Source organism: Pipra filicauda, unplaced genomic scaffold, assembly GCF_003945595.2.
Source record: "Pipra filicauda isolate LSUMZ 115617 unplaced genomic scaffold, ASM394559v2 scaffold287_size946512_pilon, whole genome shotgun sequence".
NCBI lineage: Eukaryota > Metazoa > Chordata > Aves > Passeriformes > Pipridae > Pipra > Pipra filicauda.
In genome coordinates this window covers 93,658-118,972 of record NW_024104406.1, presented here as the reverse complement: position 1 = coordinate 118,972, position 25,315 = coordinate 93,658, and the positions used below count along the sequence as shown (strand labels likewise).

Below are 25,315 nucleotides of genomic sequence, written 5' to 3'. Positions count from 1 at the left end.
TTCATCTTGACAGTGCTAGAAAGTGAACTTTTTTACCAACAAGAAGTGTGGGAGGGAGGAGCTGCATCAGGAAGGAAGGAAACCCATGGGAAATGCTGGAAATGCAGGAAATCAGGTTTCTTTGGACACTGTGATGTCTGGTTTCTAATGCTGAGTTGGCTCCTCCCTATGGCTGCCTTGTTCTTATCCATTGACCTTAACACTGCCAAGGGCTGCCAAGTGTTTTCATTATTTGTTTTTAATTCTATTTGTAAATTTTGAATTTGAAAACCTTTTCACAGAATTTTGATTTTTTTAACTTGAAACGCTGTTCTCTTTTTAAAAAAAACCCTGAATTTTAAAATAAATGATTCCTGAAACAATCCTTAACATCAGTATTTTTGTTTTAGGTGAAGGAAGAGATGCTGTTTGAGGCCCTGGTGACCAGGAAGACGGTGACAGTGGGGGAGAAGCTGATCTTGCCATACAAACTAGCAGAGGTCAGTACGTGATGTTTATTCTTAAAAAGGCAACTCTGGGGATGGTTTTCAGTGCCTGAAGTTGTACACTCGGAGTTTCTTTCAGCTTTTATTTATTTAGGTCAAAATAATGTGGGAGAAGCTAATGGGGATGAATTTAGAAAAGGATTGGCTTCCCTTCTGTGCCGTTCCTGGAAGATTTGCACTTTATTCTGATGGGTCTGAAGTGGTTTAACGACTTGTGGCTGTGTAAGAGTTCTCCAGAGCACAGTTGGGTGTTGCTGAGTGTCTCTGATTAATCTCCACATGTCATTCCTTGACTGTGGCACCGATTCATCCCACAGCAGAGGGGGGATCCAAGACCCCCGGACATTTTCCCTGGGTTCCAAAGCCTACCTTAGTGCTGGTTCCTGTGTGGCAGGAGCAGGGGTCTCTATAGGAGACTCCCATTAGCTTTCCCTCAGACCCCTCACAACCTGTGTCCTTCTGTGGGCCTTTGGAACAGCCACAACTCCACCAGCTGCTCCCAGACTCGAGGGTCTTATGTCTGATCAAAATGGGATTTTCAGGAATTTTGAATTACTCACAGAAACACCTCTTTTTCCTTTTACAACCCCCAAAATACATAAGTTCTGTTCTTGCTGAGCTCCTTGTTTTGCCTCTCCTGTTCTTCTGTCCCCCAGTTTAATTGTAGCTTCATGTAAGAATTTGCAACGTCTTGAGTAGTGTCTGGGAGAGCAGCCTGGTGTGCTGCAAAGAACTCAACACATGGTGTGTTGTTGGGGGTCAGCTGGAGATATTTTGTCTCCTTTTTACAGGAAAAAAAAAAAGTATCTTTTCTCCCCTTTTGAGATTGTGTGTTTCAGCTCAGCAACTGTTACCAGCTTTTATCTTTAAAAGTTAATTGTTGCCTTTGTGCAAGGCTTGAATCTCCCCTAACAAAGGGCGCCCAGAGGCTCTGGCAGTGTCTTTGTGATGGATATTTAGTGGATGTGGTGTTCCTACCTTTTTTCCTGCGTCTTGGGCACAGACTTAAAAAAAATGGCTAGAAAAGTTTAGAACTTTATAACTACCCTTCTGCTGGAGGTTACTTAGAGTCACAGAATGACCTGGGTTCGAAGGGACCTTAAAGATGATCTCATTCCACCCCCTGCCATGGGCAGGGACACCTTCCACTAGCCCAGGTTGCTCCAAGCCCCGTCCAAACTTCCAGGGATGGGGCAGCCACAGCTTCTCTGGCCAACCTGTGCCAGGGCCTCCCCACCCTCATGCCCAACAATTCCTTCCCAGTATCCCATCTAACGCTGCCCTCTGGCAGTGGGAAACCATTGCCCCTTGTTCTATTCCCCCTGGCCATTGTCAATAGTCTCTCTCCATCCTGTCAGCTACTTCAGGTACTGGAAGGTCACAATTAGGTCGCCCCAGAGCCTTCTCTTCTCCAGGCTGAACAATCCCAGTTCTCTCAGCCTTTCCTCATGGCAGAGCTGCTCCATCCCTCTGATCATCTTGGTGCCTCCTCTGGACTCTCTCCAGCAGCTCCACCTCCTTGTGCTGTTGTTCCCCAGAGCTGGAGGCAGCTCTGCAGGGGGGTCTCACCTGAGGGGGCAGAGGGGCAAAATCCCCCCTCCCCTGCTGCCCAACAGCTGTTTTGGATTGAAACAGCTGGAAACAGTCTTACCTTGCTGCTCTTTCTGTTGAGATCAAAGAACCCTCTTGAGACTGAAAATGAGTTTCTCAACTGCTTCCCAAAATGTTGCTGGTGATGTCACTGCTCACAAATCTCATGTGTTCACTTAGAGAGATTTGTCACCAGTATCCAGTCAAAGAAATGAAAGATCTGGGTGAGTTGTGGTGGGGGAGGACAGAGAAGCACCAGGCTCCCTTGGGAAATGTTGATGGAATCTCTGTGATGAAATCATTTTGTAAGAAGCTGTGAATTGTGTTGAAAGATGAGCACCACCCCTGCTTTGTGTTCACCTCCTTCCAACATCAGCATCCTGATCACATTTTAGCCCCCAGTGACCTCACTTTAGAGCAGGTTCACCACTGACCTGCTCATGCTCCACAGAGCAGAATTTGAGTTGCTCTGACTGGAGCCTCCCCATGATAAGAGGCCTCTCCTGGTCTTCCTCTGGCTCAGGGCGTAGGAGAGGGGACTTAAATTCAGATCCGTCTCAGTCAGGAAGGAAGAGTGGGATTCATTTGGCATTTTGGGACTTTACAAAGACTATTGATGTCTGATAATCCCCACTCATGACTCATTGGGCTGTTGGCAACCAATGGGATGGTTATTCTTCCTGTGTGTTTAACAAAAGAGCTTTAGAGTTGGCTCAAAGGGATGGAGGGATTGTGGTTTTGAGGGTTTTCAGACATGACTGTCCCACCACAACCTCTGTACCTCATAGGCAGCTGCTTTTCCTGGTGTATTGAGCTGCTGCTTTACTTTGCAGATGCTGGAGGGTTTTTTCACAGCTTGATGCACTGAAAATTTCGGGGGAGTTTGTCTGGAAAAGACTGTGTTGCAGTGGCTCTCAAAAAAAGGGTTTTAAAAGTGTCACTTGGACATGTCCTTGCTTGTTTACACCATCAAGAAGAGCCCGATGGATCTACTGATCTTCAGGTGGTAGAAAGAAGCTGTGGCTGCCCCATCCCTGGAAGTGTCCAAGACCAGGTTGGATGGGGCTTGGAGCAACCTGGGCTAGTGGAAGGTGTCCCTGGCCATGGCAAGGGGTGGAATGAGATGATTCAACCCAAACCAGCCTGAGAATGTATCATCTAAATCAGATTAACAGGTTCAAATGTTCAGTTGAAATCCAGAAAAAGTCAGAACTCCAAGAAAGCAAAACCAGTGCCTTAGGTGTGCCCCAGCACAACTAAGGTTTCATTTTACTTTATCTCACCCAGGAAGGTACGAGGTGTGTGGCAGCAGCACCTGCTCGAGCAGGGCCATAGGGAGGAGCGGATAAATGGTTGTGAACTGAACTCCCATTTCAGGGTGCCATCTATTGCTTCTTGCTGGGTAGTCAGTGCCCATCCTTGGGATATTCCCAGGATTATAGAAGGAGCATGTGGTTCTTCAGGAAGACCCTGCAAAGGGTAATGTGCCAACAGGTTTTCTAAATCATCAGTGAATCAGTAAGAGGGGGTGTCTCACCATGGTGTTAACGTTCGAGGACGCTCCCGTGTCGCTGCTGCAATTTCAGAAATGAAGGAGAAGGCAGCCAAGGAGAGTCCTACTTCTGAAGGGAAACAACACTCCTTTGTAGCTACAGCCTCTCCAGGCTGTGGCACTGATGGCAAACATGGGTTTGATTGTAGCTCTCCAGCTGCATCCCCAGTGCCTCCGAAATTCCAATGAGCAAGGGCAGCACATCCATAAATAATGCTTCTCTTTACCTCTGGCAGCTGCCTCTTATCTCCTGAGCCACGCTGGCTCATCTGCCCCAGAGCTGCTCCTGCAACCATTCATTTTCCCTTTTATAGCAGCTGGATGGGGTTTTGATGCAGTGTTTGAGACGCCGGCGCAGTTTGGGCAGGCGCGAAGGTTGAGGAGCTTTAGGCTGTCGATAAACTCAGGGAAAAGGCTGCACGGACATGAAAGGTGGCACTTGTGTTCTCAGGGCTTGGGTCAGTGTCCAAAACAGCTGCCAATGTCTTTATTGGGAGTGAGATGGTGGATTAATGGAGCCAGGAGCAGTCCATGGGTTTCCAGAGAAATCACAGTGGAGCGTTTGGGAACAGCGAGCTGGACAGGTCCATTTATTTAGCAAATCAAATGCAGTGGGAAGGACCTTTGGAAAAGGCTGTGGAAGCAGTAAAGCCATCAGTGGTATGAGGGTTGACTGGGCTGTTTGGATTAAGATCTGTCCTAAACACAGGGCATCTCTGCAGCCACAGTCACATTCTCCCTAATAAGGTAAAATATAGCAGGCACGTTGGTGAAATTGGGAAAAATGGGATTTTAACGGCAGTAAATAATGCCTGCTCTGGGTTGCTGTTGTCCTTCTCCAAGTGCCCCCCAACTCCAGACTCTGGGCTTTTTTTTCATGTGTTACTACTTTTCAGTTCTCCTGCAGAGGTGGAAAAGTTTCATAAGCCACAATTCAAGTATTCAAAAGGAAAAATCCAAATAAATATCAAATGCCTTGACTGATGGTTGGTAGGAAACATGCGGCCAACAGGGGAGCAGAGCATTAGATCAAATCTTGGTGGAGACCTTGGGGGTTGTTAAAAATCTTTCTCTTGATCCTACTTGTAATCTGAGCACCCTGTTAATCTGTGTGAGGAACTGCCCTCCTGGGCCATGTCTGTCTTCCTGCTTCTATATAATTCAAAGAATTCAGTTTTTTTCCATCTCTGCTGAAGGGCTCCAAGGCCAGGAGTTTATGCCTTGACTCACAGTCATTTACCTCTCTCAAATCCAGTCTTGCTTGGTGGTTCCATTCCCCCTTTCCATCATGCCAGAGATGAGCCCCATGTCCAAGCTCCTCAGCCATCCCCACCCTGTTTCCATCCCATCTGTTCCCTTTATCAGCCTGGTGTCCATCGCCTACTTCTCTGTTTTTCGCCAGTTTCTGCATTTTTTTCCATGTTCTTCATCTGATGAGGAAAAACTTGTTATCAAAGTAAATACATCTGTTAGTGAACCCTCTTTTACATTCCTCCAGAAAAAAGAAGGTTGTTTCCATTATGTTTTCAATATAACTCTGTTGGTATTTTATTGTTAAAATGCTTTATTTTGACAGATCCTTATAATTTTCAGCCGTTTGTGATCAAGGACATTTTATCCCTAAGGGTTAGTTAACGAATTAATTCACACTTCCAGCAGAAATCTGATGGGAAATTGCACAACAGAAGGGAAATAAAAGATGTGAGACAACTTCTTGGGCAACAACTGACCTGATTCTTCCATTCCTTTAATTTTGGAAAGCTGTTGGGAGCTGGTTGTTTGATGTGATGAGTGTCACTATAAACAAGCCTTGTATTTAACTTACTGTTTGCTCATAATTGTAAGTGGAAAATGGGTATCCCAAATCCCAAAGGAACCTAAGGGACTAAGTTGTGTGTCCAGTTAGAAGCAGATGTTGTGGAGCAGATGTTGGGCAGCAGCCCTGAAACCTCTCCATGTCTCCTGTGCTGATCCCACAGCGTGGGCAGCAGGTGAGGGTGGGACTCTGCCCCCTCAGGTGAGACCCCCCTGCAGAGCTGCCTCCAGCTCTGGGGTCCAACAGCACAAGGACATGGAGCTGCTGGAGCGAGTCCAGAGGAGGCCATGGAGCTGCTCCAAGGGCTGGAGCCCCTCTGCTCTGGAGACAGGCTGGGAGAGCTGGGGGTGTTCAGCTGGAGAAGAGAAGCTCCAGGGAGACCTGAGAGTTCCTGCCAGAGCCTAAAGGGGCTCCAGGAGAGCTGGAGAGGGACTTGGGACAAGCGCCTGGAGGGACAGGCCAAGGGGGAATGGCTTCCCACTGTTGGAGGGCAGGGATAGATGGGACATTGGGAAGGAATTGTTGGGCATGAGGGTGGTGAGCCCTGGCCCAGGTTGCCCAGAGGAGCTGTGGCTACCCCACCTCTGAAAGTGTTCGAGGCCAGCTTGGATGGGACTTGGAGCTACCTGATCTGGTGGAAGGTGTCCCTGCCCATGGCAGGGGGGAAAATTAGATGATCTTGAAAGTCCCTTCCAGCCCAAACCGAGCTGGGATCCTGGGATCATGTCTCTGTTTGGGTGGCTGGAAGCTCTTTAGCAGCTGGTTCTCTGTGCAGGTGTCACGTAGCCATGGAAGGACCATCGAGCTGTTCTGTGAGCAGAGCACCCAAACTGCCAATGAATCTGTGCAAGGCTTTTTATTCTGCATGAGCAGGTGCAGCTGTAGGTCCATGTGGAATCACCCTGTGATTAGGTAGGAAAGCTGGTGCAGTTCAGGTGAGATTTGCAAACCCAAATATTCTGGCTCCTGAAAATCTGGGATGTGCAGAAACAAACAGGGGGTGACAAGCATTAATCCATGTTTTTAGTGGGGCAGTAGGGCAGGAGGAGACAGTCCCGGTCTCCTGCCAGCCTTTGCTTTCCTTGTCCTTTTATCCTCTCATGCTCATTGTCCCTGGGTCTGTGCTGGCTCAGCTGACCCAGAGAAAGTTCTTGGAATGGGAGAAGAGTTGGGTTTGTGTCCTTTGGGAGAAGGGGAGAGGAGAGAACCTTTGCCCAGGAGCAGTGGGACAGACACATCTGTCCCTTCTGGTACCACAAAACCATTCAATGCTATTTTTTCATGTCACCAAGTGTTCCTTCACCCCGACCTTCTGTACCTGGGATGAGTTTTTCCTAAGGAACACAAAACACTTGGCACATCCAGGAATAACCACCACAGGATGGTTATTTGGGGCGTTTGGGGCTTCAGATCAGGGAGAACATTGAATTTTCAACATGAGCATTTAATTTTCAGCACATTAACGGTTAATTGGCAGACACACAAGATAGAGAAGCCAAGCAGAGCAGAGCATAATGAAAGGAAAAAAGTATTTCATTACAGCAAAGAGCTGATGTTTCATTCTCTTACGTCCTTGTAGTGGGACTGTCTGATGCCTTTTCAGACCATTATAAGGGAAAAGGAATGGAGTTCCAGGGCCAAACGGCATAACATTACCTAAGATGTTAAAAAAAACAACAAAGGGAGAGATCACAGTTGCAACTAATCCCGAGCCTGAAAATATTAGAGGAGAAAAAGTGGGAACGAGACAAAATAATTAATAGCGTGAAGAAAGTGGGATGAAAATTGTCAGTCCTGAAGCACGAGGACACTTAATGGAATAGAAAGTAGCAAAACTGCTGGAAGCACCTACTTATCCCAAAGCCCATTAGCTTGGGAGACTCATTGTCACCACGGGTTATTATGTGAGGAGCTCAGCAGGATCCCTTTGAAGAGCTGCTGTTGATGAGTGTGTTCAGAATTAACAGAAAAATAGTCAGGGAATAAAACTGAAACCTCACAAAGCTTTGAAGAGGCAAACAAGCGTCTCAGGGCAACCTGAGAGGGTAGAACTTCAAAAGAAACCTTTTTGTGGGATGAAGTTTCTCATTTTTCCCTGTGCCTGGTGATGCAATAGGGATGAGATGAGTAGTGGTTTTGTCACTGGTGTCCTGTATGCATTGCTGCAGGGAATTCCTGCATGGGATGCAGCATCTTTTCTTTTTCGGGAAGACTGAGTTCATCAACATGGGTGGTTTTTTTTATCCTGTTTTCACTTTATTATATGATTCTCTGCCCTGACATTCCCGCGAAGTGGAGTGTGGGAGGTGATCTGGGATCTGGTGTAAGAGTTTGTTTCTGAGGATCTCTCAAACTGCTGATCTTCATAGAATCTCAGAGTGGTTTGGGTTGGAAGGGACCTTACCAATCTCCTTCCAACCCCTGTCATGGGCAGGGACACCTTCCACTAGCCCAGGTTGCTCCAAACCCCGTCCAACCTGGCCTTGGACACTTCCAGGAATTAGGCAGCCACATCCTCATATACCAAAGCTCTTCCAGTCAGTCAGATGCCCTGTGCCACCATGGAAAATCCTGGGTGTTGCTGCTATTTATTTGGCACTAATGCCTGGAAAAACAAGGAAGACGTTGGGATTTCAGGATTCCTGAACAAAGTCCAAAATCAGGACTTCAGGAAGGGAAATGGTGACTTTCCATGGCCTACTCTGCCTGGAACCAACCTCCTGCTCCAACTGCCTTCCTATCCTCAAATCCATTCTCAGCCCTTTAAAGGATTCTTTTAATTACATCTGATTACTGAAAAGGCACTTTAATTTCGCCGAGTCCTTTTAGTTACTGAATTTTCTAAGATCATGTGAAAAGTTTTCAAGGAATGAAAACAAACCACTCCTGGGTTACTGAGTCAGCTCTTCCCACGTGGGATGTTATTTTGGTACAGTTGCTTGGAATATGGTTTTTTTTGTGTACAGTCCCAACCTGATTAAGTTTAGGTTGATTTTTTTTTTCTCAGCCTGAGGCTGTTTGTCAGTGGCTGAAGGAGGAGGGGGTGTAGGAGCTCCGTGGCTGTGCAGGGTGTGCTGCACAGCCTTTGCCTCTCCAGCAGTGGCAGCTGAGGTGTGAGGAGAAATAATTCCCCTTTGAGGAAGTTTGCCAAAAAAAAAAAAGTAAAAATAGCCTGTACTGATGATGCTGATGCACTGGCACAACAAGTTTTTCTATGATGTCCCTCTACTTGGGAAGGGCCAGTAGAAAGGTGGGACTTCGCTTACAAAAGCTCGGGTGCTATTTTTGGTGGTGCCTCGGCCACCTCGGTGGGGCTGGAGGTGTGTTGTGCCTGTGAAGTACTGAGCAAATTGCTCTGGAGGTGGCCTCCATGTTCCTCCTCACATCAGGTCACACAACAACTTCTCCTGCTACTAAGTAACTTATTAACTGATTTATGTCCCCCGTTCCCTGTGAAAACATGGCCTGGATGGGAGCTCAGTTCGTGCTGTTGATACAACAGTCTCTGGATGAACAAAGGTGGAGAAAAACTCCTTTTTGTTGCCTTGGACCCTTCCAATTTGGCTGCCTGCTGGCTCTGAACTTCTGCAGCTCTGTGATTGCTCTAAAAGTCCCTTTCAGTGGGGGTCATCCCCATGTCTCTTCTCTCATCCTCTCCTCCACAGGGAGAACCACAGCCTTGTTTTCTGGAAGAGAGAGTGGTTTTTTTCTTTCCTTTTCTCTTTTGATCTGTCACAGATGCTATTTTCTAACCACACTGCCCAAATCCAAGGGCTGTGACTGAAATCTTTTTAGGAGGATGATGTCTGGAGCCATGTGACTCTGCTGTTGAGAGTTGGGGAAAATTGCTAACAAGATTTGTGTTGGTTCCCTTTGCTCTTAACTGTGACTTGAGGGCTGGTTGTGAAAAGCGTAACCACAGCAGATCACAGACAGTCAGCTGCAGTAGGACAACTTTAGAGACTTCAAATCAGCTCTAACCATAACTAGCAGGCTCTGCTCTGGGATGGGATGGGATGGGGTTGGGGCTGGGGTCTCCCATCTGTCCTTTTCCAAACCTGCCCTGCCACCAGTGAGACACAACAGGTGTGTCTTCAACATATCCACATAAGATGTTCTCCTTGAGATTTTTCACTTTATTTTCCTGATTTCCATCCATGTAATGCCAAGAGGATGAGTTAGGAGAGGGCAGTTGCAGGAGCACACTGACAGTTCCCATGTTGTTAGCACAGGAATGACACGAGCCATTTCATTAGGATTGTGTGTCAAATAGTGTGAGAATCATGGAATCACAGCATGGTTTGGGTCGGAAGGGACCTTCAAGAAATCTAATTCCACTCCCTGCTGTGGGCAGGGACACTTTCCACCAGACCAGGTTGCTCCAAGCCCCATCCAACCTGGCCCTGGACACTTCCAGGGATGGGGCAGCCACAGCTTCTCTGGGCAACCTGTGCCAGGGCCTCCCCACCCTCACATCCAACAGTTCCTTCCCAATATCCAAACTAACTGGCAGTGGGATCTCCTCTGGCAGCGGGAAGCTGTTGCCTCTTGGCCTGTCTCTCCATCCCTTGTCCCAAGTCCCTCTCCGGCTCTCCTGGAGCCCCTTTAGGCTCTGGAAGGTCTTCTGGAGCTTCTCTTCTCCAGGTGAACACCCCCAGCTCTCCCAGCCTGTCTCCAGAGCAGAGGGGCTCCAGCCCTTGAAGCAGCTCTGTGGCCTCCTCTGGACTCGCTCCAGCAGCTCCACATCCTTGTGCTGTTGTTCCCCAGAGCTGGAGGCAGCTCTGCAGGTGGAGTCTCACCTGAGGGGGCAGAGGGGAAGAACCTCCCCCCTCCCCTGCCCACCCCTTGGCCAGCAGGATGGACACACTGGCCCATGGTGAAAATATTCAAAATGGTTTTAATGATATCTTTTTAAATAATTATTTTTTTTTATAATTAGTGTTTTGTTATCTCCTATGGTAGCAGGTAAACAATTAGCTCTGAAGGACTGAGTTGTCAGCCTGGGGATATATTGACGCAGGAAGGTTTTCACTCTGGATAAATGCATTGATTTGACTTCTCCTGTTGGGATTTTTTGGGAAGGGTGTTGGCAGGGTTTGGGAAATCCCCTGAAAGTACCTCTGAGTAATGGAGAGGGACCTTTGTCCAAGCAGGTGATTATAAAGAGACCGGGAAATCGGTCCAAGGCAGGTGGTCACGGAAGGCACTGGGAAGTGGGTGCTGGAGAAGGGAGAGCACGGGAAGGTGTTTGATACGTGAAGTTGGAAACTGGTACCAAAAGACCCCTGTGAATCTGGGAACTTTGTAACTGATGTAGTGACAAAATCCATGTTTCGGTGTCGTGTTGGGGCACGACGCAGCATCATATGGGAGTGACATTCCAGGCTATTTTTTCTCATTGGAAAATCCACGCATAAGTTCTGGAAAACATCATCGCCACTTGCATCTCTTGGATGAAATCTGTTGGCAGGACACCCTCGCTGCCTCCCAGCTCCAGAGGGAGAGGGGAAGGTTCGTGCCAGGATGTGGCAGGAGCCAGGGATAGTGCAGGGCTTTGGAGTTTCGTTGGTTTTTAAAATCTAGAGTTTACAGGTACACTTCTAGAAGTAAAGCATAAAAATGAGCCTTTGCAGGAAAGTTTGTACTGTTTTTAAATGAACTTTTCCTCTTTTTTTTTTTTTTCTGTTAGAAATTAAAACCTGCATCTTTCACTCCTCTTCTTTCACTGATGCTTTTAAAGCTATTTTTCCTCCTCCTTTAATTGGGAGGAGGAAAATCATTAAAGAACCTTTTTGCAGGCTGAAGTCAACGTGGTGCGTTGAGGGTTGGAGCTCTCTTAGGGAAAGCACCCAGGGGAACGACAGGCTTTGAATATGATGTGAAGATAAAATACGAGTGTGGAAAATGACATCACCCTTCTCCAGCCCGAGCATGATATAACACTCCTGGATGCCAAGACAGGGATTAAGCCAGAGTCTGATATCCTGCAAGAGCACTTTCCTCTGGGTGTTAAGCCTCTGTTTGAAAAAAAAACCCCTAATCCTGCTTGTCTCAGCCCATGTCCCATGAGCCAGAGGGGAACCACAAAAACCACTCAATCCATTGCTGTGGATCAAACCAAACATGCAACGTGTTCAGGTACAAGTGGGAAGGGAGTGGGAGAGCAGGAACCCACAGTGCTCCATGAACCCACAGTGCTCCATGTGCCCACGTGTGGGGGGCTTGGGACCCACTCGATGGAACGAACCTGGTGGAAGATCAGTTTTGGCTGATGAAAAACTCGCCGTGATCCATCCGTGGGCACTCACAGCCCCGAAACCAACCATGCCCTGGGCTGATCCCACAGCGTGGGCAAGGGGGAATGGCTTCCCACTGCCGGAGGGCAGGGGTAGATGGGATACTGGGAAGGAATTGTTGGGTGTGAGGGTGGGGAGGCCCTGGCCCAGGTTGGCCAGAGAAGCTGTGGCTGCCCCATCCCTGGAAGTGTCCAAGGCCAGGTTGGATGGGGCTTGGAGCAACCTGGGCTAGTGGAAGGTGTCCCTGCCCATGGCAGGGGGTGGAACTGGATGAACTGTAATGTCCCTTCCCACCCAAACCCCTCTGATTCTGTAAGTGAGGCACTAAAACCTGCATTAGGACCAGAAGATGGATTTAGGCCTTGCCTAATTCAAGCCACTTAGTGGTTTTTGTCTCTTTTTTTTCCAACCCAGCAGTGTTCTCTCAGCTTTGGTGATGAGCCGTAGATGTGGTGGCAGGTTTTGTTTGTGGTGCTACTCTCCTTCCTCACCACCCCCCCCCATTTTCTGCTCCTTCCCTAATTTAGCTCTCACAGTGTCTCTCCCTTCCTTAGATGCTGCTCCATCTCAGAACAGCAGTGACAGTCCCAACAAACCACCCTCAGCACTGTTCCTCTCCCTACAGCTACAAAGCCAAGCTGGAACCACCTTCCATATGTGGTTTTTCCCAGCCCTTGTGGAGCAATAACAGTGTCAGAGAGAAAAATGGGATTTTTGTAGTATTTTAGTCCATGTGGTCACCACTCCTCTGACACGAGCCCTTCAGTAGTATCTGGCACCCCTAAACTCTACTGAAATCAAGATGTATTTTTGGTTTGCTTTATTTAATCACTTAATTAATGATGATCATTATCACCATTGTGCCTTGGTGGACTGTTTCCCATTGACTGCACATCCAAGGCTTACTGGGAACAGGGGGTTGGCTTCTCTTCCTGGTCATTAGATCCCTTTAGGAGATCCAAGAGCTTGAATTGCTCTTGGTTTTGCTTGTTCTAATCTCAGATAATTCCTCTTCACACTTGCCAAGCATCGCTAATACCTATATTTAAAAAAAAAAGACATAAATGTGGGTTTTTTTAGAATAAAAACTGATTTCTTTCATTTTTTACTCCTACATGCAGCATAATTTTTGGTGAATAGATAGTTTGAGGCAAAGAAGAAAACAAATACACTTTTTTTTCCTGATTTTTCCCCTATTTGGAAATTAAATATAGCACTTAAACCCACAGAAGTGATGGAAGGAGGGAGATTTTCAGCTGAAAATCTTAGGTAAATACCATGGCAAAATTCAGTAGGTATTAAAATGTGGTTTTGTCCTCTGAGTCATCTTGGAATGAGGCATTTGTGTTCCAGTAAGTACAGATGTAATTATGAAGCTAAATTTCACCTTCAAGATTAAATGGGGGGGAAAAATGGGAATGGCTGGTAAGGATTTTAAAGCAGCCATCAAATGATAAGGAAAATCAAACCCTGTGTATGAGGATAACTCGCTAAATTATTTCTGTGGTAGGGTATCAACAGGTTCCTGGGATTTAGTGCCAAATCCCTGGGAGCAGAAATGCCAATTGATTCCTGGGGGAACGCATTGAAAATGTATTTCATGTGTTAAAAGGAAAGCAAACAAATAAGGCTCCCAGAGAGCCACTAAAAATCCATATCCCGACTGGGGTTTTGGAGGGATTTCCTGAAGAGTAAGAATTCTGGTGCTGCTTTTTTCTTCCTGAATATTTCATTGGAAGCACCTTTCATCCTTGTATAGAAATTCTAGGAAGCCCATCAAAGGCCCTAAAGGAAAAGGGGATATTTTGTCTCTTCCTGTGCTCAGATCTGATTTCCTGGAGGGAAGAGTAATCTCTGTTTCTGCTCCACAGAAGCAGAAAAGGTATTTTGTGGTGCCTGACTTTACTTAAATCACTGAACTGCTCATGTCTTTGTGTTTTGCACCAAGTCTTGCAAACTCCATACCTGGAAAGAAACGTTTCTGACCAGCCTGGAATTACTGGAGTTGTGAGGTGTGTGTTGATGGGGGTCTGAAAGGGGAATTGTTGCTTGTCTTCCTCCTGGAGGGCAGGAAACACCCGCACACGTGGCTTCATTCCGGAAGAGCTGCTGGGTCATCGGGAGAGAAAGAATCCATAGGTGGTTCCTATGGCTGTATCGAGGTCATTCCTGTTTAACAGCTGAATTTTTGAAGCTGTTGCAGGTTCTCCTTGGGAAAATTACACGGAGAGTTGCTTGTAAAGCCAGATTTTTGGGGATGGGTGGGAGTTTTTGCGTTTGTAGGGAAATGCTGGCGACGGGTTTACCCAGTGTGAACAAGTAATGTGGATAACATCCCTCGTGAGGTGCACACACCCACAGTCTCCAGGGAGAATGCTGGAAAACTGGAGGAAGAAAAGGCCAACAAATCTTTTGGAGCTGACAGCAAAGCACCAAGTCGTCTGCTGGGCTAAAACAAGGCAACAGGTCAGGCTGTCTTCTAACAAATCTTCTCTTCTAGATCCAAGGAATTTTCCAGTCTGAAACATTCCCTTCTCAAGTACTCGTAGCTTGTAGAAAATCTGGAGTGGGTGCACTGACCTTGCTCCCACATCTGCGTTGTCCTCTGCTGAACAATTGGGATTTAACAGCCTTGCACTGACCAAAAAGTGTTGAAGTTTGGCCGTGTTGCCCGGTGGAGTCACTCAGCACATCGTTATGGCTGTGCCCAGATTTGCATAATGCTGGGAGATGGGATAAGGGTTGTCAGAGTTAATAAACTCCCCAGGTATTTAATCCTCATTAGGGCTCTGAGTCGTTTTGGTGCTCACTCACTTTCCAGCTGTGCTTGTTAAGTCCACTTCTCATTAACCGAGGCTGTGCTCAGGGACTGGGGTCTAAACCCACCTCCTAAGCTGCGTTTTTTGTGGTAGTGACCCCAGATGGGTTGTGGTCTTCAATATGTGAGTGTTTAAGGGCATTTTTTTCCATGCAAAACAGGCTTTGGGTTTTCCTGCCTCACTTTCCTAGAGGAGCGTGTGGCACCGCCTGTGCTGGGGAGGCAGCAGTGGAGGGATGCTCAGAAACCCTCCTGAGCAAACTCAAATGTATAAATGGCTGCTCAAATGTAATATTAATGAGTTTTTTTATGAACTGATCATTAGAGCTGCCCATACCCAAGTATCCATCCCCCCACCTTGCTGCATCATCCCTCACATTAGCCATGAGGGGAGATGGGCAAACCTCTCAACCAGCTGAGATGTTTGAAGCCTTTAGGGACCTGGAGCTGTCTCATAAATCCCCCTTTGGAATTATTCTTACCCGGAATTGATCAGTGCATCGATTTAGTTCCTAAGGCATACAAAAGGGATGAGCTTTGCTTTGCTTTTGCTTTTGCTTTCTGCTGATTTTCGGAGCCTCCGTGTCGAGCGATGCCCTGCACAGAGACAGTGATTTATTTTAGGCAGGCTCTTTTTAAACAAAATATTAGGGGGATTGTTTATGCTGGTTACAAGAGCCCTTCATCCCGTGGTTTTGTTTGGGTCAAAAATGTTTAAAGCTGAATGTCAGAGGGGGTTGCTGTTCCAGAATCGCTCCAAGGTTGGGTTGGTTGGATGGAATAATTGAGGAATTGATGAAATAATCTGGCTCTTGTGTTTCAATATCACTCTGGATCTCACTGTAGTGAGTAGACCCACACTCCAGGGAATGTTCCTCTTGGCTGTGGAAGTGTGTGACTAAAACCAGTGTCATCTTGATGGTTTTTCCTCAGAGAATACCCTGAGTTGGAAGGGCCCCACAAGGACCATCGAGTCCAACTCAGCAGGATCTCTTTGCCTTGTTCTACCTGGGGCATGCAGGCTATGGGATATTGCTGTAATTATGTGCTCTTTGCCTTTCCAAGCCCTTGAGCATTTGTTCCCACCCATCCTCTATTCTCCAGGCTTTATTTATTCTCCCTAGTCTGAAAAATTTACAAGTATTTTAGTTTTGTACTCAGATTTGAACTATTGCTCTTGCTTGTTTGCTGGTTTAGTCAGCACACTAAACACTGAATCCAATAAGGATCACGAGGGAACTTTATATTCCAGCAGATCATGTGAAAATGGCTGTCAAAGGTTAGCTGGGTGTCTTGGAATCATGGAATCCTTTAGTTTGGAAAGACCTCTAAGATCATCGACTCCAACCATTGCTGCAGCCCTGCCACGGCCACCACTGACCCATGTCCCCAGGTGCCACATCCACAGGGCATTTAAATCCCTCCAGGGATAGGGACTCCATCCCTGCCCTGGGCACCCTGTTCCAATGCCTGACCATCCTTTCCATGAAAAAATTTTCCCTAAAATCCAACCTAAACCTCCCCTGGCACAACTCGAGGCCATTTCCTCTCATCCTGTCTCTTGTTCCCTGGGAGCAGAGCCTGACACCCTCCCTGGCTTCCCCCTCCTGTCAGGGAGTTGGAGAGAAAGAGAAGGTCCCCCCTGAACCTCCTTTTCTCCAGACTGAGCCCCCCCAGCTCCCTCAGCCACTCCAGGTGCTCCAGACCCTTCCCCAGCCCCGTTCCCTTCCCTGGACACGCTCCAGCCCCTCAATATCTTGTAGTTTTACGTGTATAAGCTTGGTGAAGATTTTAACCCTTCTTCTTTCCCTGGATTTTCTGGGTACCGCCAAATATTTTGAAAAATTCCAGCAAAACCAGACCTTAAGTCAGAGTTTCAAACCTCAGCTGAGTTCAGAATGGCAGGAGCAGGGAATGCTGCCCTGGATTGGGGCTGGGGGATGCTGTGGGGGCAGCAGCAGGCAGAGGATGTGCTCCTGTGTTTAGTGACTTTGTAATCTCAATTCTTATGAATCTACTGAACACGTACAGATGTGTTTTACGGAGGCTTTTAATTTGAGCAGATTTGGGGTTCTGAGATTATATCTTCTCCCGCCTGTAAAACACAGGCTGTCGCTGCTGGAACTGTGAGTCCTTGTTCCAAAACACTTCAAAGAGACATTTTAATTCTTAAGTCTGTCTTCCCTGTGTTCCTTTTGGCAGAAGATGTTTCCAGAAGTTGATCTATTTTTAGGGTGGCCTGGATCCGATGCCGATCACAACAACTTTAGATCATTTAGTCCAGGGATGAGGACTCCACCACTGCCCTGGGCAGCCCCTTCCAATGCCTGACAACCCTTTCTGGGAATAAATTTTCCCGGAATCCCAGAGTGTGTAAAGTTGGAAGGAACCCACAAAGATCATCAAGTCCAACCCTGGCCCTGCACAGGACACCCCAACAACCCCAGGATGTGCCTGAGAGGACAGTGTTGAGCCTGCAGGGCCCCAGTGTTGAGGAATGTTGGGGGGTGACTGCCAGTGAGTCTCGGGAATGGTCAGACTGGGAAGCTCCCTCAACACAAGCATCCCAGCCCAGGAATTATCTGGATTTGTCAATACAACAGAGAAAAGAACTTGGCTTATTAAGAGCCAGCAGATTTGCCAGTGAGATCCATGTGTAGGTGAGCTCCACCCACCCTGGATTCTCCATACCTTACTTTGTCAGGAGTTTCCTCTCAGCTCTTCCCATTCACCCACTGCTTCGAAAAGCAGCGGTTGAAAAATTTGAGATCTGGGTTGTTGATTATGGTTTTGGGTTCCTAATTATCCCTAATATCCAATCTAAACCTCTCCTGGCATGGACTGTGTCACTCCCTGCTCCTGTTCCAGCTGTAGGGGGAGAGAAATGGAGACCACACACTGGGTTCATTACATGTTAAAGGAAAACGTTGGCAGAACAGCTTGTGGTCACACTAAATGATGCCACCTCCAAAAATCCAGGGAAAAAGAGGTGGGAATAAGCTGATAGAAGATGAATGATGCTACATGAGCGTTATGGTGTCGTTTGGGGTCAGTGAAATGAGGCCACTCAGCTGATGTTCCTCGAAGGGAGGGTTGGTGAGAAGGATTTCAAGGCAATGTGTGACAAGCAGTGATTTGTTACAGTTCAGGCTTTAATTGAAATAATTATGTGTGAACCTACTGTTTCCTTTTTTATTTTTCCACAGTGGCAAAAACAAACCGAAATCTAACAGTCATGGTACCGTAAGTTTTTAGGGGATTAATATGTACCAAGGCTCTACTCAGGGTAATCATTTAAACCAGAGAAGAATCAGAAGCAGCAAGAACAAAGATAATCTTTAAATATGGATTGCTTTCTGGTTCTGTCTGGAGGTGCCTTTCCCAAAGCCCAAGGACCTTCCTTTGATCTTGGCTTTCATCCCATCAAGTGAAATCTCTTTGATCGTGGCTGGGAGCACCGTGGTGGGGATGTTATTCCTTTTTTCTGGGAGAGCTGCTGGAGGAGCAGTGAACCTGCTCCCTGTGATTTGTAGCTTCTGTTGGCAGGACCTGGAAAACTTCAAGTTTTCAGGAACAGTCAGATTTCCTAGAGGGATTTTAGCCTCCCCCTTTGTGACCCTTCTGCTGGTACCAGGCACTGCCTGACCTGGCAGGCGTGTTCCCATCACTTGCTGTTGTTGCTGTGCAATATCAACCCTCCTCTTTCCCTCTCCTGCAGGGAACTTTTCAAGGATCTTGGTGAAGTTATTATATATATCTTATACATTTTATGTATATCACAGAATCCCAGAATATGCTGAGCTGGAAGGGACCCACAAGGATCATCCAGTCCAACTCCTGGCCCTGCACAGGACCTTCCCCTAGAGTCACATCGGGTGCCCCAGAGGATCATCCAAACGCTCCTTGAGCTCTGGCAGCCTTGGTGCTGTGCCCACTGCCCTGGGGAGCCTGTTCAGTGCCCGACCACCCTGTGGGGGAAGAACCTTCTCCTGAGATCCAACCTAAACCTCCCCTGGCACAACTTCAGGACCCTTGGGTCCTGTCACTGGTCACCACAGAATATATATTTATTTTCTTTCCTTTTGCCACCAGCGTTGGGATTTATGGTGTGATCTTGTGTATCATCCCCTTGAACGTACCGAAAGAAGCCAAGCCAAAGTCAGGGCCACATCTCCCAGCCCTGGGATTGCACCCAGCTCCTGTTGGCACACGCGGCGTAAACTAAAACAGCGAACAAAAGCTTTGGCAAGGGAGAAATAGGAACATTGGGCGTGGGAGCTTGAGAAGGAAAAGCCATTTTAAGAGCAGAGCAGGAATCCTTTGCAATGACCTTTTCTTCTTTTCCCCCTCAGGCTGTGACTGTGAGGAACTCCATGGCCAAGTCGCTGTACAGCGCCCTGTTCGACTGGATCGTGTTCCGGATCAACCACGCGCTCCTCAACTCCAAGGACATGGAGGAGAGCACCAAGGTAATGTCCCAGCAGCTCTCTGGGCTGTGCTCTTGTGGTTTTAAAATAGGTGAAACCTGACTCGAGCTCTGACAGCACCTGCTTAACATCAAGTTAACTTTTCCTTGGTTAATAAATGAGGACATTGTTATTTTAAGTGGTGTTTGCTGAGCTGAGGAGGGTGAAGCCCCTCAAATATTATGTCCTCAAAGCAACCAGGGAAGAGATTTTGTTGTAGCAACAACAACCTGTTCCCCCACGCCCTCCAGGAGTGATGGCAACTAATTTTCCTCCTTGTATGTAAAACTGGAGGACTCTATGTAATTGAGGGGAAAAGGGGAATTCTTGCTAACGTGGGGGGTTGTGATGAAATTGCTCCATAAAAATAACGAGAAGTGGTGAAGGAGCTGTGGTGTCTGTAGGTGGCACATCTATAAGGAGTAGAAAACTGAAATTATGGAGAAAAAAAGGTCTGGATGAGAAAAGTGAAGCCGGTGCGGTGCTGTACCACCTTCCCAAGGAATTGATGGAAGGATGACAGGAGGTTTCCTGTGATAGCAGGGGCTGGATGCCAGCACCCAGGACATCCTCTCCGAAACCTCTTGTGTATCCATCCACCCTTGTCATGCCAGGGGGACACCAACCCCAAAATTCCCAGGGGTATGGATGTGCACACATGTGCTTGCAGCTCCCAACTACCCTTGGCTTGGGAATCTTGGGCGTGTTTTTGGGGGGGTGGTTGTGCATCCAAACTAAAGCCACAGCTGCCAAAAGGGGGATTGTTGTACTGGACACTAACACTCCGTGTGGATTGTGCCATAGGAGCGGAGTTGCAGAGGCTTCCAGCACAGTCACTCCTTTATTTAACTCCCCAGAAATCCTTGTGGAGCCTGATGAAGGCCTGGAAATAAATCCACGCCTGTAAAATTTGGTTCTCTGCTTTTCTGACAAGAAGAGGTTGTTAAAGTGATAACACCCAGTGAGTCTTCTGACTGCACGTGTTGCCTCCCCCTCTGTTTAATATTTTACCAAAAATGTTGTATTCTTTCCTGATTTTTTCTCCAAGTCATCACAGGTTTTGTCTGGGCTGTCAGGAAAAAAAAACCACCACATTGTTTGTGTATTCAGTGAAGCAGGAAAGGTGGATTTGTTTTGATAAGGAAATGCATCTCAAATGCTAATTAATTTTTTATTACCAATCCAATTATTTTTAAACTTATTATTTAAATTTATTTAAATTAATTTTTAAATACAAAAGCAGACTAGGACACTCTTGCCTGCTTAGTCAGCACGTCTGTGAGGGCAGGGCACCATGGTGGGTGTTTATGGGCCATTAAACTTTGGTTCCCAACCTCAAATCTCAGCAGGTAAGAGCCAGAACAGCCCAAATTCCTGCTGTTTTCCAGCACTGCCAGTGCACATTAACCCTCTGCTTCCTGCAGCCAAGACTCCCGTGGAGCGTAACCACCTTCCCCTTGCCCATCTCCCCGTACTGTCTCATGAATTCCCAGTTCCCAGGTTTCTGACCCATTTTTTTGCCCCACATCACGTGGTGTAGCTGTAAGATCCAGGTCAGGCAGCGAGTGCCAGGAGCGGTGTTGCCCTTGTGCCAGAGTAGATCCAACCCCACTGGCACACACCCAGCACCCAGAGCTGCAGGAACATGCCAGGATCCAGCCAGGCCATCCTGGGCTGTACCCGTGCCAGGTTTTCTGAAGCAGGAAGGCAGTGCACAAAATCCCAGGAAATGTCTGCTCCTCAGGCAGGACTGCGGTTCCGTTTATCTTCGGAGTGCTCTGTAAATGCTGATTCTGCTGAGTTGGAAGGGACCCACAGGAATCATCCAGTCCAACCCCTGGCCCTGCACAGGACCATCCCCAACAGTCACACCAGGTGCCCCAGAGGATCATCCAAATGCTCCTTGAGCTCTGGCAGCCTTGGTGCTGTGCCCACTGCCCTGGGGAGCCTGGTCAGTGCCCGACCACCCTGTGGGGGCAGAACCTTTTCCTGAGATCCAACCTAACCCTGCCCTGACACAACTTCAGGCCATTCCCTCGGGTCCTGTCACTGGTCCCCCCAGAGCAGAGCTAAGTGCCTGCCCCTCCTCTTCCCCAGAAATCAGGAAAATGCCAAATCCTCCCCATTTTCTGGGCAGAGGATGAAGGAGAGGTTTATGTGCCTTGCACGGAGCAGCTTCGTTAAACATTGACCAGCCGATTTTCCCTCCAGTGGTTCCACCACGTCACCTCCTTGACCCTTGTTTTAGCCCCTGCCTTGAGTCCTTCCAGCACAGAGGGAGGAGACATCTCTCCCTGGCCTGGGCAGGGCCTGGAATAGCTGCTTCTTTGCCCTCAAGGAATAACGTGGCTGCCAGACCAAGGACATCCCTGGCCCTGCGGCTGAGACACCAACCAACAGTCACCACCCTGGAGGGACGGAGCCAGTGCCCATTAATTTGGGCTTTCCTACCACTTCACAACTCTCTTGAAATCCTTTTCAGCTCGTGCTTGGAGAAGCCCCAGCTGAGGATAGAGGTTCTTTACCTCCCGTGTGTGGTCATGAGGTTGGGAGATGGACTTGGAGCAGTGGCATCTCCAAACCCTGGGAGTAGGACTTGGATGACATCTACGTGCTGGTACCTACCAGCTTCCTCAAAAAATCTTGTAAACACACCAAATCCCTTATTTCTGAAAGAAAAACACAACCTTTTACCTCAGCAACTCCTGAGTGGGCAGTGAGTGGACAAGATGTGACTCACCCTGCAGCAAATGTCTGGGATTGATCCCAGCCCACACTTGCCACTGATATTCCTCTGACTTTCAAGGGATGTTTTGAAACAATCCTGAAGGTTGGGAAGGTTCAAAAGTTGTCAGGTGATGGATTTGGGGCAGAGGACTCTCTTAGATGAAAACCACATTGTACGGAGGTAAAGTAAGGCTCAAAACCATTGAATTCAGAGTGTGTATGGGAGAAGTTGATGAGAAAAATTAACATGAAAGTTTATCTTTGTGAGTGTAAATTTTGATTTGAGTGGGACAATGGGAATGGAGAAAATTTTCAGATCCCAGTGTGTGTTTATTTGATGTCAGCAGTACAGAGAAGATCAAAAGATGAAGCTGGGTAGAAAAAAATAAACACTCGGCCATTGCTCTTCCCTATTTTCAAGCAAGTATTTGGGAGATGTAAATCAGACCTTTGATATCCAAATTTAATTAAATGTACAGTGAATTATTTTGGGAAAACACAGTGGGATTTGGCTTATCTTGCTTGCTGACAGGATTTGTAGCATATTATTCCTGAGCAGAGTTGTGAATAAGTTATTTGATAGTTCATGGTAATGGCAGCTGTGGATCGGCTTCACTTTGACTCCCTTTTCCTTGGGTCTTCTCTCCCTCACTTTCAGCTTCTTTTATGTTCTCATGATCCCCTACAAACTGTCTGAAATTTGACCTTTATTAATGAGGTCAGAGCCTTTTCCTCCTCCGGAGGATGAGATCACTCAACCTCAGAGAGTCTCTTATTGAATTCCCCTTCCATAAATCAGGTTAGGAATTGTTAGAAGTCCATCTCGTTGCTCCAAACGATGATAAAGTGGAGATTGTGGTGGATCAAAAGGCATTTCCAAGGGGTTTGTTTAAGCTTTTCCCATTTGGTTCTTGTGAAGTGTCCTAATTTCTTCCTAAATCACCCTGCTGCTGTTTTTGGGTGATGTGCTGCCCACGTGGGGATGACGGTGAACTCATGGCCACAAAGAAAATTAAAATTAATGGCCATGGCAAAAAATTCATGGTTGGGTTCATGAAGAATTCATGACCATGAAGAAAAGTCATTAAAAGTAATGGCTATGAAGAAAATTTGTGGTTGGATTCATGAAGAATTCATGGCCGTGAAGAAAAGTCATTAAAATTAACGGCTATGAAGAAAATTCATGGTTGAATTCATGAAGAAAGTTCATTAAAATTAATGACCATAAAGAAAATTCATGGTTGGATTCATGAAGAATTCATGGCCATGAAGAAAAGTCATTTAAATTTAATCATCTAATTAATTCTTGGTGATTTGACCTGAAACAGAGGAAAAATTGCTGAACGCACAATGTGTTTAATGTGCATCAGTTCGTTAATTTTGGGGTCCAACTTCCAAATTTGTAGCAAATCACTGCCTCTCACTTTATATCAAAGTCACTGTGTGTATTGGGGTGATGCAGGTTGGAGCTGTCCTTTTAGATTTAGTGGTGCTGGGGTTTGGGGTTGTTTTGGGTTTTGGGGGAGATTTTTTCCAGTATCGGCTTTGGAATATTTTAAACCAAAGAAATTTCACAATTTCAAAGAGATAAAAAAAATTTAAAAATAGTAAGAAATGAGATTTTTTTTTGCCCCCCTGAATTTGAAACAAACCTCTTTGTGATTGCCAAAACACACCTCCATGGTGGGGGGGTGACATCACCAACGTGCATTTGGGGCTCCATAAATCAGCTCCAACATTCACTATTTATTGGCATTTTGGGAATTGGGAAGCACGGAGCTTCCAGAGCTCTGCCAAAAGCCCTTAAAACTCGTGCTGGGTTCCAATGTCCTGACTGGGCCAGTTTTAGTGAAGCAGGAGGCCTTTTTCTTTTTATCATCTCAAGCAGAAAGGCTCCCTGACCAGGGTTTGCCCAGATTTTAAAACTGCTTATAAAAGTACGCTTTTAATCACAGTAATTTTCCTGTAGATTTGATATGCTAATTAATGCAGCCACACTTTTGAATTTGAAATGTTAGTTTTGATAAAGAAACAACATTAACACGTAAACTAGACTTGGCAAATCGAGGTCTAAATTCTGTTTCATCTTCGAGTGATTTCCTCGTGGCTCCTGGTCAAAGGGTGGGTTTGGAACTCAAGAATTAGAAGATTTGTAAAGAAAACTCCTTTGATTCTTTTCTTTAAATATTGGGCTGCAAATTTTGTCTTAAAACTACTCAGATCACAGGTTTTTAATAGGCTGTTTAACAAAATAATGTCATTTACTCAGACATCAATGGAAATAATTTTTTTGCACCTTGCTGCAGGAATTGGCTCTGTACTGGCAGATTTCTGCTGTTTTATCACGGAAAAACTGATATAACCCTTTCTGCCAAGGTATCAGGAGATTTTTTGGACCAGAAAGCAGAAAAATAGCCACAAATTCCAAATTTCTCAATTTGAAAAGCTTTACCAAGTGCCATCCACTGACCTGTTTCTTTTGGAAACTCCACAACAAATGACCTGATTCTCAGCAGAGTCTGCCAGGATTTGTCTGGCATGAAACTCTGCAAAAACCCCTTCACAAGGTCTGAGACTTTGTATTCTGGGGTGGTTTGGGAGTTACACGAACAGTGAGGTGAGAAAAATGCTGGTTTGCTCTGTGTGACAACCAGGGCAGAATGAACCACCCTCACCTTGTTTGGTACCTGCAGGGGTTTTGTTAAATGCAGATTATTTTTATAGTTCTGGGCATGTTTAATTGTGGATGTCTGCAAAAAAATTATAAAAAAGGGAGCTTTAAAATATTTTAATAGGATTCTTTTATAACTGAAATAGCTGGTTTTTACTCTATATGTTTCACGTGATAAATGGATTTCCACGCCCACATTAAAATATATTTGGTAGCAGTTTCAATGCAATAAATGAACCAGAACTGGAAAAAAAGGGAAAGGTTTTTTGGTGCTCAGTTATTTCATATGAAATCAAGTCTGTGGGAGCTTAAAAACCTTGTTCAGCTTAAAGTCTTCACTCGTGGCAGAGCCTTAACTACTCCCACAGAACATCAGCCCCGTGCTTGGGAAAGCTGGTGTTGGGAAATTGTAAGGATTCTGGAACGTGAGTGTTTCATCTTCTAAGTCTTGGTTTTATGTGATGGAATAGAGACTTTTATCTAGGGGGGGTTTCAGGGGTGGGGTGGCTGGGGTCGGGATTTGTTTACACAGGGACGATGCAAAGGATCAAGAGGAGAAAAAGTCACTTTGTCCTGTTTCCATCGTCACTTTTTCCATGTATAATATGGATAAAGTAGGAGCTGCTGATTATGCAGAGAGTTTAAGGAGAATTCTCCCTGAAATGTTGTTAAAACAAAGATGAGGCAGAAGCTTTCTGCTCGTTAGGCTGTCAGTTAATGAATGTCTGGGAACAAAAGGGTTCGTTGGGACGAGCAGGAGAAGGATCAACCCTCGGGAAGCAGCGAATGGGAGCGAGTTCCTCTGCCAGGTTCAGTCCTTGCTCTGGTGGTTCCCAATTCCCATCCTCTGCTCAAACGGCTGTTTCTCATGGGCCTTTCTCCAAGTGATGCAAA

At 46.5% G+C, this 25,315-nt stretch overlaps 1 protein-coding gene across 5 annotated transcripts in view; it reads left to right on the top strand.

The window, feature by feature from the left end:
• The window catches only part of MYO9A (myosin IXA), a 169,347-nt gene that overhangs the window by 84,117 nt on the left and 59,915 nt on the right, over window positions 1-25,315 (top strand). For all 5 annotated transcript variants that reach the window (XM_027724157.2, XM_027724137.2, XM_027724165.2 and 2 more), the window contains 2 exons: window positions 390-479; window positions 18,910-19,026. In XM_027724157.2, coding sequence (XP_027579958.2) covers window positions 390-479; window positions 18,910-19,026 — 207 coding nt within the window. The remainder of the gene's footprint in view (window positions 1-389; window positions 480-18,909; window positions 19,027-25,315) is intronic.